The 15,600-nt window shown below is 37.8% G+C and overlaps 1 protein-coding gene across 1 annotated transcript in view; it reads right to left on the bottom strand.

Moving 5' to 3' along the window:
* LOC110462942 overlaps positions 1-12,021 on the bottom strand; it is a 57,107-nt gene extending 45,086 nt beyond the window's left edge. Inside the window, exons 1-4 of the mRNA XM_021517195.1 lie at positions 11,875-12,021; positions 8,800-9,112; positions 3,162-3,340; positions 68-285 (exon numbers count right to left, since the gene is read on the bottom strand). Coding sequence (XP_021372870.1) covers positions 68-285; positions 3,162-3,340; positions 8,800-9,112; positions 11,875-11,941 — 777 coding nt within the window. The 5' untranslated portion in view covers positions 11,942-12,021. The remainder of the gene's footprint in view (positions 1-67; positions 286-3,161; positions 3,341-8,799; positions 9,113-11,874) is intronic.
* Positions 12,022-15,600: the final 3,579 nt, after the last annotated feature.

Below are 15,600 nucleotides of genomic sequence, written 5' to 3'. Positions count from 1 at the left end.
CTAATCCATATAGCCACTAATAACAAAGGATTTCATTGTTTAAACAGTAATCAATAAAGAAACTTACATTTTCATAAAACAGCATGTTGCGATAACCATTGTCATGATACATGACAGACAAATCCTCCAACCAGGCCACTTTGATGGTAACATCCAGTGTGGAATCTAAGCCAGAAGTGATGAGACTTCCACTGCTATCTAGGATATGAACATCTATAGGAAAGCCTTTGTTTGCCACTATTGTAGAAGGAGGTGGTGTGCTTAGACTGACGTTCTGTGCATTTTCTGAAGTTAACAATAACATTTCACTATATAAAATTCTACAATTTGAATTTACTTCCAGACAAAAGTATTGTATAACAACATAAAACATTCAAAGATCTGTACTTTTTTATGTAGCTTTTCATTTTTCAACCATTTTGTTGATTCAAATCTTCACTGGGTTGATATATGTGAACTTTTTTACGTAGCTTTAATTTTTAATTTTCAACCATTTTGTTGATTCAAATCTTCAGTGGGTTGATATATGTGAACTTTTTTATGTAGCTTTAATTTTCATTTTTCAACCATTTTGTTGATTCAAATCTTCAGTGGGTTGATATATGTGAACTTTTTTATGTAGCTTTAATTTTCCTTTTTTAACCATTTTGGTGATTCAAATCTTCAGTGGGTTGATATATGTGAACTAAGTACAGCTACTCTAGACCAAAATCGGATTCAGTTTCAGGAAGGAAGCCATATTGCATGCGCTGAAAATCTGCATTCTACCTGATCAAACTGAAACACCAACAGCAACATGCAATGACTATCAAACCAACAGAAGGGAACTTCTTTCAAGTTTAATGCAGTTTATTACAACCATCAGACTGACTGTCACAGGGCATCAATTAGATTAGAATTTAGTTGCATTTTCATCAAAAACTATTTTTCATTAATACTACCATTCATATTTTAACTGTTGATTATCAATCGTGTCGGACCCCACCACTTTGTAACTATCACCAAAACAAATAAATCATAAAACAGTTCGACTGATCTGATTGCTTTTCTCGCACCTCAGACAGAGATATCCCATGTCATACCCCATGCTAGATTTTTCTATCTCGACTGATCTGTTTTGTGCCTTTACATGACATTTCGCAGAATTTTTACACTGCGATGTATTCATCCGCACGTTAACTGCTTGAAATTGACAATTTGCATTATAAATGTACTGTTTTGTCGTTATATGTATAGTTTTGATGTTGTAGATAAAATATAATCTACACTGTGAAATACGTTGTAATCTATGTAAGGACGGACTACATTTTTACATGGAAGCATTCAAATGTAGCTGTAGCAGTGAAGAGGTCATTATCATTTGAGGTCAAAGGCGGGATACTTCTAATTTTAAGCAAAATTGAATAGTTCTTTTCGAACTAAAAGGTGTGAGAAAAAAATCAATTAACTGTAACTGAGCGAGATCAGGTTATCTCAGTCTCGGGCTAACATTCTGTAACAACCCAACCTCGGCTAACTGCTTGGTTGGGATTTTGTTACAGAATCTTAACCCTTAGGCTGCTATATTGATTTCTATGTAAACGGACACCACTGCTGAATTAATTATTGAAATTTAAATTAATTTACTTGATTTTTCAAATGTGCATAATTTGAAAAATATTTGTTATATGTGAAAAAAAGTTATATGAAAATTGTTCGTTGTTGTCTCTAGTTTATATTAACGTTTTCAATTCTAAAGTTGCTTCAGTATTTACCTGTACAGGTGGTAATAAAGGTAAGAAAATGTGAAACTTTTAATTAATCGGATTTAAGCAAGAGGAATGTCATTTTAAAATTATTTTCGTCCGCAAATGTGATTGGCAAATGATAACAGAGATTATAAACTTCATTTTTGACATAAGACGCTGTATATTTACACGGAGATTCTCAGGTAAAAAGGTCAGGTATTTCGTCAAGAATTGCATGTGATTTGCTACAGGTTTCAGGTCGCCATTCAATAAATTTACTGTCACAGTCGGCATATAGATATATCTTAGCTACGGTCTAGTTTATGATTAAATCACCGATAAAAAGTTTGATGAAATAAATCGGCTCAAAACGTATCAATGTCAATGTTCAATTCGGCCTCACCTGCAGACGACATGTGCGCCTCGGTCCGCCGATATTTTCCTGTTTGCGTAGAGCACAAAGCCGTTTACTGGAAAGTTACATATTATGTATTAAGTATTTCCACATCAACCATGCAAAACCCTTTAAAACCTTTATTATCATCGTAGGTGACGATGGAGAATAAATGTTCACCATCATATTCATCGCTTCAATCTACACGTCTGCCATTTTTATGATTTTTTTTTCGATTTGAAATTCTCTCGCACACCTTTGGTTATTACTAGGGTACACTGCCGTGAATATCGAAAGTAATGACCAAATAACCAATCAGAAGCCTTCTACTATACGCGTTCGGGTTTGGTATAGCAACAACCCGACTTCACACTTCCTGGCTACCGATCAAAGCCTACAGACCGAGAAACGACTATAGTCGTGCGTAGCACTGACGGCCCGACTTTTCAAAACGACTATTGTTGTGCGTAGCAGCCTAAGGGTTAACCCTCGACTGAGATAACCCAATCTCGCTCAGTTACAGGTTAAAGATTTTGTTATTCTAAACAACAGTGATCGTTACCATGAAATATGAAAAACAGGACAGACATGGCAGGGGTTGACACTAACACTAGTCCGCTAGTCCTGGACTAGAAGATTTCAGCAAGGACTAGTGAATCATCTAACCTTACTGGTCCTTTGGACTTGTGAAAAATATGATTATAAAATAAAAATATTTCTTTTTAAAATTTAAAAAGCAGCTTAAAATAAGATATAATGCATAATAGTTGTCAAAATTTACTAAAATTTCACCATATTTTTATGGCAGTAATTATTTAAGTCCCCTACAGTGGATGATTACTTTTGATATTTCATGCTGTAGATCGGGATGTTTCCTTATCAGGAAATCTTGGACTAGTTACATTGATGAAGGACTAGTAAATAATCTATTTTACTAGTCCTGTGGACTACCAAGCAAAAATAGTTAGTGTCTAACCCTGCATGGGTAACACTAATATTCCCCTCCATAAAGTGGAACCTCAACGAGTGATGTGACTTACCGGTAACTTCAATAGGATCAGTTATGGTCGTGTATACAAGGCCATCATACTCCACAGAAAACAGTATGGCCCGTTCCCTCGGAGGTACGACTGAATGAGCGTGGTACAGTGCATCTGCTCTCAATTCTCCTGCATACACTGGCACATCAACTAAAGTCGTGTTGTCACCACAAACCCAACTGAAAACAAAGTACAATATATATCACTACCATCTTGTACTTTATCTTCAATGTATATATATATTTATTTGAACATTTCAGTGTATATGCAAAGGAGCTAGAATACATGTCGAGATATCAAGCCAGTAGTCTCAGTGATGACAAAATAGCAATGGTTGTCCAATAAATAGGGGTCAGATTTGAAAGAAGAAAAAAAATGAAAAAAATCCTAAAAATAACCGACAGTGATTAATCTACATGCAAGTCCCGAGTCCTATACTCATAGAATTTGTATGGGTCTCACAGAATTTCTCGATATACTTAAATTTAACATTGTGGGACTCACTATTTTTAGCAATACAGTTGAAATAGACTTGTAAAAATGAATTGTAGATTAATCACTGAACCGGTATCAAACTGGAAAAGTAGCATTAAAGGTAGCTTGGTGTTTATAACGCCGATTAATTAACGATTGATTTGTCTCTGTACCGCTTGGAACGAGTGGATGATGGACAAATCCTGCAGAAACCAAACGAAGAAAGTGTAGCTAATTCCGATGCCAGAGAATCGCCAATCAACTTATGTATCGACATGTCAGAGGTTTTCCCATAACTATGAAGATGTAGTGTTTGAATTATAGGCTCCATTCCATGTTAGTTCTGGTGGTGTTTTTTTTACCAAATCGCTAATCGTATAATGCGCACCCCGTTTTGACATGACAATATTTACCTAAAAAAGTGTGCATTATTCGCAATATCAATATGGGTGGGCACTTTGCCGATAGATTTTTTAAAACTATTTGTTGATGATTCCTTCCTCATTGAAATTACAACAGAGACGAATATGCTCAACACAAACTGAACAATCCTGACCTGAAAAATCAGTCGTATGAAAAAATGGCAGCCCCTTTCTGTTGATGAAATGAAAGTATTTATCGCCCTGTTAATCGCCATGGGATTGGTGCAGAAAAATGACATACAGCAGTATTGGTCCAGTGATGAAACAAATGAAACATCATTTTTCAAGAACCACATGTCGAAGAGATCTTTTTTGGCTATACAAAGTAATTTTCATCTGAACAATAACGATCTACAGGTACAGAGGGGACAGGTGGGATTCAACCCCCATTACAAAATAACAGACTGCAACATTAGGCACTAGACCGATGCCCACGACTAGTAAATTTAAGTCTGGACTAGTATTGAAAATATTTAACTAGTCCGGCTGGACTAGTGCCAATTTCCCCCAAAAATAATGGAAATATTATTCTCCCACACCTGACAGATTTATCTCCCGTTTTGCCGGTGCTAGATTTATCTGTCTCCGCCCTAGGGTTGAGACGGGGGGATTCCCCTATTCATAACAATGGCATGACGTCACGTCAACAATCCATCAACAAATTGCCTTTATGTGTTTTGGGTCCATGTTTATCTTTATTTCACATTAAAATACTGTTAGATATGGGAGAAAGATAATCAATCGCTACTGGTTGTGTAAGATAGCGAAATCTCAACCCTCGGACTAAGATTTTTTGTCCCGAAGGAGGCTTGGGTTGAGATTTCTCTATCTTACACAACCAGTAGCGATAGATTCTATTATTAATTGCATACATTTTGCACAATAAAGCTTGTCACAAGTTTTAATCCTATCGTAAAATACGATATTCGTCGAAGCGTTCAAAATTGAAGCGTTTCGATGAACAAGAATGGGTTTCGGATTTTAGTAGTTACCGAAGATAACTTCCGGTTCATGACCACGTGAAACCAACCATGGCGATGCTGCTAAGCTGGAGGAAATGTTCAAGACCAGCTAAGCCTGTCCGTGAACAGACAGAAAAAGATGCTCTAACACGAAAGCAAAATTATGAAAAGAATCGCATAATGTCCTTTAGGCCGGAGTGGAAGAAAAACAGAACTTGGTTAGAATTTGACATCAAGTGTAAAAAATGTTTTGCAGTTACTGCAAGGCCACATCGAAACAAAACAAATCATGAAATGTGTTGAAGAGTCAGACAACTTCAGACTTGAGGCTATTGTGGCACATGAAAATTCTGCCTCTCTCAAAAGGAATCGACAACAAAAGTCCAAAAGCCCTCGGACGTAAAACACAGATTTATTTTGTTTTGATTTCTAATTATTTTCCAATTTAGATTACAATTTACACTTCATGCTGTAGAAAAGACCAGTCTGTAATTTGGACTAGCGAATTCACAGTCGGACTATTAAAAGTATGGGTTCACTAGTCGAAATGATTAGTGAGGAAAAAAGTTAACGTCACAAACTGAAATAATTAGACCATTTCTCAACATAGTTTTGGATAGGTTTTCTGATGTTTACTCACCTGAAAAAAATCTTAGCTTTGATGAGGCTACGTGTGCTTGGAAAGGGAACCTACACTTTAGAGTCTACAACCCTGCAAAGCCATCAAAGTTTGGTATGAAGCTGTACCAGGTGTGTGAGGCACGTTCTGGATACTGTATTGGCTTTAACATATATACTGGAAGCTCCGCGTGTGTAGACTTTGCGGACACTATACTTGGGGAGGAGAATGAGTGCACAACTACTACACGTATAGTGATTGGCCTCATGTCAAGATGTGGACTTTTAGACAAAGTACATCATGTTTATATGGATAATTATTATACGTCGCCTGAACTTTTCATGGAACTACACCTGCAGAACACCTACGCATGTGGTACGTTACAAAAGAATTGTTTAGGTGTGCCAGATGTATTAAAGAAACCTACCATGAAACTGAAACAATCAGAGCCTATCTTCAGAAGAAAGGAAAGTCTTCTTGCTGTGAAATGTCATGACAAGCGAGATGTCCATATGCTGTCAACCATTCATGAGGCAATGGTCAGTGTTCTGGACAAAGTTGACCGCAACACTATAGCCAACAGGTTGCTTAGCTCACATGTATTGCAGATTACGTTGCTCTAATGGGAGGGGTGGACTTGTCTGACCAGATCAATCACTACTACTCTTGCCTTCGCAAAACATCAAAGTTGTATAAGAAGCTCTTTTTCCACCTTCTGAACGTGTGCATCATCAATGCCTACATACTCTTCAAAAAGTTTGGACCAAATGATGGATGCAAGAAGAAACATCACGCCTTTAGGATGTCTGTTTGTGAATCCCTACTCTCTGAGGCTGTGACGGCCCCTCGGGCATACCTGGAAAGGGGTAGAAAGTCTGTGGGAATAAAACCAACACGCTTGACTGATCGTCACTTTCCGAACTACATCCCTGCTGAGTCTACAACCCTGCAAAGCCATCAAAGTTTGGTATGAAGCTGTACCAGGTGTGTGAGGCACGTTCTGGATACTGTATCGGCTTTAACGTATATACTGGAAGCTCTGCGTGTGTAGACTTTGCGGACACTATACTTGGGTAGGAGAATGAGTGCACAACTTCTACACATATAGTGCTTGGCCTCATGTCAAGATGTGGACTTTTAGACAAAGGACATCATGTTTATATGGATAATTATTATACGTCGCCTGAACTTTTCATGGAACTACACCTGCAGAACACCTACACATGTGGTACGTTACGAAAGAATTGTTTAGGTGTGCCGGATGTTATAAAGAAACCTACCATGAAACTGAAACAATCAGAGCCTATCTTCAGAAGAAAGGAAAGTATTCTTGCTGTGAAATGTCACGACAAGCGAGATGTCCATATGCTGTCAACCATTCATGGGTCAATGGTCAGTGTTCTGGACAAAGTTGATCGCAACACTAGCCAACAGGTTGCTTAGCTCACATATATTGCAGATTACGTTGCTCTAATGGGAGTGGTGGACTTGTCTGACCAGATCAATTACTACTACTCTTGCCTTCACAAAACATCAAAGTTGTATAAGAAGCTCTTTTTCCACCTTCTGAACGTGTGCATCATCAATGCCTACATACTCTCCAAAAAGTTTGGACCAAATGATGGATGCAAGAAGGAACATCACGCCTTTAGGATGTCTGTTTGTGAATCCCTACTTTCTGAGGCTGTGACGGCCCCTCGGGCATATGTGGAAAGGGGTAGAAAGTCTGTGGGAATAAAACCAACACGCTTGACTGATCGTCACTTTCCGAACTACATCCCTGCTAAGCCGGGTGCAAAGCGGGCACGCCCCTTACGTGAATGTTTTGCATGCAACTAATAAAAGAAGACGAGGTGGACTTGTCTGACCAGATCAATTACTACTACTCTTGCCTTCACAAAACATCAAAGTTGTATAAGAAGCTCTTTTTCCACCTTCTGAACGTGTGCATCATCAATGCCTACATACTCTCCAAAAAGTTTGGACCAAATGATGGATGCAAGAAGGAACATCACGCCTTTAGGATGTCTGTTTGTGAATCCCTACTTTCTGAGGCTGTGACGGCCCCTCGGGCATATGTGGAAAGGGGTAGAAAGTCTGTGGGAATAAAACCAACACGCTTGACTGATCGTCACTTTCCGAACTACATCCCTGCTAAGCCGGGTGCAAAGCGGGCACGCCCCTTACGTGAATGTTTTGCATGCAACTAATAAAAGAAGACGAGGTGGACTTGTCTGACCAGATCAATTACTACTACTCTTGCCTTCACAAAACATCAAAGTTGTATAAGAAGCTCTTTTTCCACCTTCTGAACGTGTGCATCATCAATGCCTACATACTCTCCAAAAAGTTTGGACCAAATGATGGATGCAAGAAGGAACATCACGCCTTTAGGATGTCTGTTTGTGAATCCCTACTTTCTGAGGCTGTGACGGCCCCTCGGGCATATGTGGAAAGGGGTAGAAAGTCTGTGGGAATAAAACCAACACGCTTGACTGATCGTCACTTTCCGAACTACATCCCTGCTAAGCCGGGTGCAAAGCGGGCACGCCCCTTACGTGAATGTTTTGCATGCAACTAATAAAAGAAGACGAGGAGTGAAATGTTCCAGAGGAAACGAACATCTTTCTGGTGTGAAGAGTACAAAGTTGCACTGTGTGTACCAAAGTGCTTTCAGGTGTACCACACTATACACAACTATAGAGGTGTTCTCTTACCTGGTAACGAGAATTCATCTTCCAGCGACTCGGAATAGATCATTTGTTCAGGAACTGTGTTATTTAGGAGTTTTGTAGTTTCTGAGACTGTATGTAATACTTACTCAAACCAGGTTTCATGCAGAAAAAAAACCACACACTTTTGACAAAATGAGCAGAAGTAGCTTTTTATTCCTTAACAAGTTTCGGGTTTACCTGTCATTTTTACCTGTCTATTTCCTCACATTTGTATTGAAAAAATCCCAAACATTAATTCGTTGATAAATTATTGTAACAGCAATAAATGGAGTGAAAGAATATATATATTAAATTTCTACAAATACTTTTCAAAATACAGTAGTTTTAAAACAACATGTAATAATTAAACAATTTCATTAATTAATTCAGCAGTGGTGTCCCTTTACATAGAAATCAATGTAGCAGTCTAAGGGGTAATATGCTTACCTGAATAGAGGATCATAACTTTTGGGGTATTGATTCCTGTTGACATATTGACATAGCTGTCCGCCAGAACTTTCCCATGTATCTGTAGTAGCTCCCGTTGAATTATATGCATAAATGTCCACTGTTGTGATGTTACAAGTGCCATAGAAATCTTTGTCTACAACTCCGTCCACCTTGAGATAGGCAAGAATTGGTTTGCTCATAGGGTGGTACAATGCTGAATGATAGATTCTGTCTGCATCACTGGCTGGGACAGCGCCGGGTGAATAGGTTGGATCAAGGTCAACAGTAATAACGGCTGCTTCCAATAATCCTGCAAAAATACAATAACGAGTGATTTTCTTTATCTTTTAAAAACACAGGGGTGACACTCACAGTCTCACGATTTCATTGATCAGACCTTGTCCAAGAATAGTTTTACTTGTATATTCAGAGCTAATTGTATTGAAATTAAGAAAAATAAGTGAAATATAAAGGAAGAAAAGGAATGTTCAAAACACTTTTTCTATCAATAACAGACTTACCATTGAATTATAGACAACTTTTCATAACGTGATACTGATGAAACAGATATCAAAAGCCTTCATTGGAATTTTATTAGTATATTGATTGGGATACAGTTTATGTCTTGAACTGATATGTTCCAGTGAGGGCTTCTTGGGAAAATAAATCAAATGTTGGTGTAATCAAGGGTACTGTGAAAGCGAAATATAATATGCCCGTCATACATTTAGTTAGCAGTCAGTTGCCTGTATGGTTGTACATAAAGGGCCATAACTCCACAAGTTACGGTTGGACAATAGCTGTTATCAAACTTGTCCGAGCTACCATGGCAATGAACCTTCCTCAGGGGTTTTGCCAGGTGTTTGTAGTGTCTGGTTAAACAGGGACCAATTCCCAATTGAAAAATAACCCTTTATTTTCCTAATTTCAGTCTTTATATTCCATGGCCCGTATTTATGAAACCGTTCTCATGCTCAAGCACAAATTTTGAGCTCAAGTCTAATTTCTTGTTCCAGTTATAAATTATTTAAAAAACCTTATTTTGTTAAAGTTTGGAAAAATATTGAAGAAATTTGAAGCCGAATACTGTTTTCAATATTTAAATTTGACTTTTTTGATCGTTGACATGATTTAGGTGGGTTACAAGAAAGCTGGCTTGAGCACAGAATCCATGCTTGAGCCTGAGATCGGTTTCATGAATACAGGCCCAGGGTTATTGCCAGCTATTTTGAGAAAGGGCCCCCCTGAGCAGGAATTGGGGAAATATCATCGGCATTTGGCAAAAAATGGGAAATATCATCCAAATCGGATCAGTACCCAAATCAGATCACTTTTTGCAAAAATACTTTTAAATCAACAAATGTGTCAACAGATCAGTTATAACAATGATGTACCTTAGAATAGATAGCCATGCACCATTTTTTGTCTTCAGATGATAAGGCTAGATTTCAAGTTCAAATAGCACCAGAAAACGTAATTCAAACTCAAAAGTCAAGTGTTTTGTTTAGATTTTTAGAAATTGGTGCATGCGACGAGTATGCATTCTGTTTTGGACTTTAGGAATAAATTCACGCTATAGAAATACTTGTTTTCATATAAATTCCAAAGATCATCATAAAATGTTAATATGCTGACAAAAAAATATTCATTTGAAGTGTAAGATACTGTTAAATTCAAGCCTTGATCTGATTTAGGTCCTGACATTAGCAACAAGAGTACTGCGGGGCGTAACAATATACGCCCATTGAATGCCATATAGTGTTATATACTTTCTTGCATTGATACAAGATCTGCATCATTCTAAGAGTGGTTAGCCGACATGCTATAAAAATGTAGGAGAAAATCTCCGGACAAAAATTCAAAACTGTACTGAAACGAACAAAGGGCAAGAACTTCAAGAAAAATTGTCAAATCAGAATTCTTTTAAGGGAGACACAACTTCATATCATGGTTATAATGTATACCAAGTTTCAAAGAGATCCGTTGAAAAGTGTAGGAGGAGATTGCTGGGGAAAAATCAAATACTGAAATTATCAAAGGGCAATAACTTTTTTTTTAAATTGCCAGACAAACAGACGGATGCACAACCGCATACCATAATACTTCCATCAAATTTGACGGACGTATAAAAACTGGAACCGCTGAAAGGTGACTTCAGAGCACTCTAAAAATATTTCATGTGAGCCCTGGTTGCTCATTTTTTTGTAAGAACACCCATCAATATTCTTCCTTTGATACAGCCATAAACGAATATAATTCATCCTCAGAATTTTCAAAGAATGAATAAAATGATGGTTTGCAACTTTGGTGATCCAATTTGGGTACTGTCACCTTACAACTAATGCGACATGAAATCAACAACAGAAACTTCTTGAAATTTTATGGATGTCTCTCACTCCAAGCTACATTATAAATGTACTTTATTCCACACAGCCAAGCAGAAATGAAAACAGGCTGTAATCACTGCCAAGGGATATGCAACGAAGTACCTATAGTTTCAGGTAAATCCTTTAATTAGTTTTTGTGTTGCTATCTCAATATAACATCGATTTATGAAAATCTGAAAACAGGACATCATGGAAATGTAGACGACTTAGGGAACCACACTTTAAATGCTGTAAAGTGTTGGTCGAAAATCTCTGACCTGTAATGCGAGGTCTCTTTCTACAGGCTAATTTTCCAGGGTTTGATCTTGCCTTAGGCTTTCAGTCGCTGGGTACGTTATAACCTAATAACGTAGTATTAGAACAAGATCAATATTAATAGTAGTTGCGTGCCCTTGTGCTTTGATCAAAGCTAATCATTTGGACGCAGATTTCATCTGGCCTACAATAAGTTTTTCACGTGATCCAGTTAGGAGAGACTTTAATGAAGTACTGAAGGCAAATTTTTGAGATTATTGTATTAGAATATTTGTTTACCTATCAGAGAATTTCGAAATCGGGTGTGTTTTTACCAATATGTAAACACGCCGCCATTGTGACCGAATGCTGGCTCGTCACTGGCATGCCATGTTTTCTTCCGTAAACAAACGAAAACATCTATTACTTTTCATCAAAACATCATTCTTACCTGCTAACAAGAGCAATGACACAGCTGTAACTACTAAATACATATTTTTTCGTTGATAAAGTCGCATGCGTCGAATCTTGGGGCTACATCTCTCGCGAAATAAAATCCGCCATTGAAATTTCCGTCTTCAAAACGCGCGCGTGAGGACTTTCTAAACGTGACGTCACAACATGGCGCCGATTGTGTAGTGGTCAGCAGTTAAATTTCTTGTGAATGTAGCATAGCCTACGCAGTAAACATTTCATCAAAGTCTTTAATTGTTGTATTTCTGCATTTAGGGTAATCAATAATTCTTTGAAATAATATCAAATAACTTAAAAGGTGTCATTTGAACACTGTATACAAAAAAGAAGCATATATAAGATACCGATCCAGGTGGTCACATAAACGTTTCACAATTCTTTTCGAAACGACACTTTCACTTTCATTTTGTTCGATGAGTGCTCATTTACAGTCGGTTTTAAGTGAATTTGGGACCTTTTTAAAGCTCCAATCACTAGATTATATCTGTTATTTTCCCCAAAAATTATTGCAAAATTAACTTTATTTTCCAAAATTCATGCTTTTGTGGATGATATTTCCTGAAGTTCATATTCGATGGAGATTTTTTTTCTGTATGGCAAAAAAATGTGTTAAGTATAAAAATAAATTAAGAGATATTTTGTGACATGCATTTGGTTCTGTGAAGTCTTAATAATAGGTTACAGTTCCCTATTGAATTCCATAAGCGACAGCGTCCTGCTTACTGGTTACTGCGTACTGTCAGCTATAGATCCACTGCCTATTGCTTGCTGTTTGCTATATATTTACTGATTACTGTATACTGTATACTGCTTACTGCCTACTGCTTACTATAGACTACTGCCTACTGCTTCCTTTATTTTAACTACTTTCACTGCTTACTGCCTTCTGCCAGCTATACTGCGTACTGCCAGCTAACAGTTATTTATCCACTGCTTACTGATTGCTATATTACTGCCTACTGCTTAAGTACTGCAAACAGCAAGCAGTACACAGTGGATATATAGCTGGCAGTACACAGTAAGCAGTAAGCAGTGAAAGAAGTAGATAAAATATAGCAAGCATTAGGCAGTAACCAGTAAGCAGGACGCTGTCGCTTATAGAATTCCGTAGTGTCCCTTTGCATTCTATATTATTCATTTTTTATGCCCGCCATAAAATAGGGGGGGGGGGGATAAAGTGTTGCCCATGTCCGTCCTGTCTCGTCCCGATTCAAAGTAAACACTTAGCAACCTCATTTTTACACAGATTCTCGCCAAAGGTAAAGCATGAGTATACCTCGGACATCATTGTGTAAGTTCAGGGTTCCAAGGTCAAGGCCAAAGTCACGGTTGCTATATATAGAAAACCATCAACCGATTCAGTGTCATCACTCTAGCTGCTTCATTTATTCACAGCTTTTGATGAAAGTTTATACACAGGTTACCTCGGACATTGTTTTTGTGTTTCATGGTTCCAAGGTCGAGGCCAAGGTCGACAACTGTAGATATATATAGAAAATCATCAACCGATTCATGAACAGATTTTGATGAAAGTTTATACACAGAATACATCGGATGAGTTCATGTTTCAGGATTACAAGGTCAAGTGACTAAGTCTCAAGGGTGGGGCCTGACCCCAGAGCCATCCGGAAAGCATATGTGCATGCATCTCTTTATACTCAACAATTGTATATATGTATATAGTTCTAGAGAAGAGGTCGTTTATAGAAATATAGCAACAAGAGGCCCAATGGGCCTGAATCGTTCACCTGGTATTAATCTCACACTTGTAATCTTAAAAGTGGACTAAAATACAGCTACAGGCAGAATATCAGTGTTTGATTCATGAGAACCTATTAAAAGATTTAAACATATGACGCCTGTGACCTTGAATGTCGAACACGGACATTAGGTTGAAAGTTTTGTTTGTTTGTTTGTTTGTTATGTTTAACGGCTCTTCGACGGCTGTGGTCATTTAGGGCCATGGATTTATTTTTTAACAAACATGTGAGTAACGAAGATAAAATCAAATAAAAGGTTCATTTTAAATGCATTCGTATTGTATGTGTAAATAATTAAAATATAAAGGGAGTTCAAATAATAAAAGAGATAACGAATAGATGATATGGACTATGTGATATATATAACGTCAAAAAGGGTATGGAGGGTTAAAAGACATCAGAGTCTATAGAATAGATCGATGTCCTTCAAATAGTTAAATAATGCCTTCGAGTCCACGGAACTGAAAAGAGCTTTCATATTCGTGACTCGAAAGTAGTTATCGCGAATGTGTTTAAAATCGGAACATTCTATTAAAAAATGTTCCACTGTAAATGGAGTGTCACATGCGTGGCATGAAGGTGGATGAGTAAGATATGTGTGCCCAGTACGGAGCCGAGCGAGGACGACTTCCTCTCTACGATCTTTCCGACTTGGAATAGATGTTTTAAGTTTCGGTTGTACTTTTAAAAGTTTGTTGCTGGTCTCGAGATTCATTTTGAATGGCTGTACGAATAATTGGTTTAACATCTGTATATGGTAGTTTGATATTTGTTTGTTGGAGATTCAATGCATTCTTTGCTTCCTTGTCAACAAATTCGTTGCCTTTAATTCCGACATGGCTCGGAATCCATAGTAAAGTTATCTTAGACTTTTTTAAGATACGAGATATTCGGAGAGCAAGATTTTGTACGAGTGTGTTTTTAGGATCTCGTAACTGTAAACTCTGTAGGACAGGTAGAGAGTCTGAACAAATGATTGCCTTTTTAATGCGGTGTTCATCGATATGGTCGAGGGCCAAACCAATGGCGCATGCTTCGGCAGAATAGATGGAGGCGCCGTCTGGTAGTCGAACTGAAGTGCAAGAATTAGCAGTATAGCAGGCTGCTGCCACTTTCTCACCTTCTTTGGAACCATCGGTGTAAAGTTGTGTATGAGAAGGGTAATTCGAAATGCATTCCCGAAAAGAGGATTTGTGTTCTTCGGGCATAACACTTGATTTCCCTCGCTCATGAAATGTAAAGTTAAAATCATGTGTTTGAATGGTCCACGGAGGAACATCAGATATGTTAAATTGAGCTATGTCATTCAACTTTATGTTGAGTTCTTGCAGGAAATTTGAAATTCGGATACCAAAAGTTGGCAGAAGTTTTAGGTTTTGCGTAAATATGTTTTGGTATTTTGGGTTGAATACTCGGTCGAAAGCAGGATTTATAGGGTTTAATTTTAATTGAGCTGCAAACTGTAATGCAATTTTTTTCCTTCTGTCATTAAGGGATGGTTCATTTGCTTCCACGTCCAGGCTTTTTACAGGTGTTGTTCGAAAAGCTCCAAGGGCTAGACGTAACCCTTGGTTATGGATTGGGTCTAGCATCTCCGCGCCGACCCCTATACCATAGAACCATAGTCCAGTTTTGTTCGAATAAGTGATATGTATAGGCGAAGACGCATTTCACGGTCCGCTCCCCAATCAGTATGAGAAAGGATTCGTATAATGTTTAACGCCTTGGAACACTTATCCTTCAGATACTTTATATGTGGTATGAAAGAGAGATTCGAATCAAAAATGAGGACTAGAAATTTAGTCCGTTCAACAAAAGGAATTCTAGTGCCATCGTGTGTAAGGTTTTGGTCATTGTGTGCTTTTCGCTTTTGACAGAAATGCATGCACGAAGTTTAAGATTTAGAGAATTTGAAGCCGTTTTCGTCTGCCCAATTTTGTAGT

This window comes from Mizuhopecten yessoensis, unplaced genomic scaffold, assembly GCF_002113885.1.
Source record: "Mizuhopecten yessoensis strain PY_sf001 unplaced genomic scaffold, ASM211388v2 scaffold10847, whole genome shotgun sequence".
NCBI classification, from domain to species: Eukaryota; Metazoa; Mollusca; class Bivalvia; order Pectinida; family Pectinidae; genus Mizuhopecten; species Mizuhopecten yessoensis.
The sequence above is the reverse complement of the archived record's forward strand: the minus strand, read 5'-3'. Positions and strand labels throughout refer to the sequence as shown.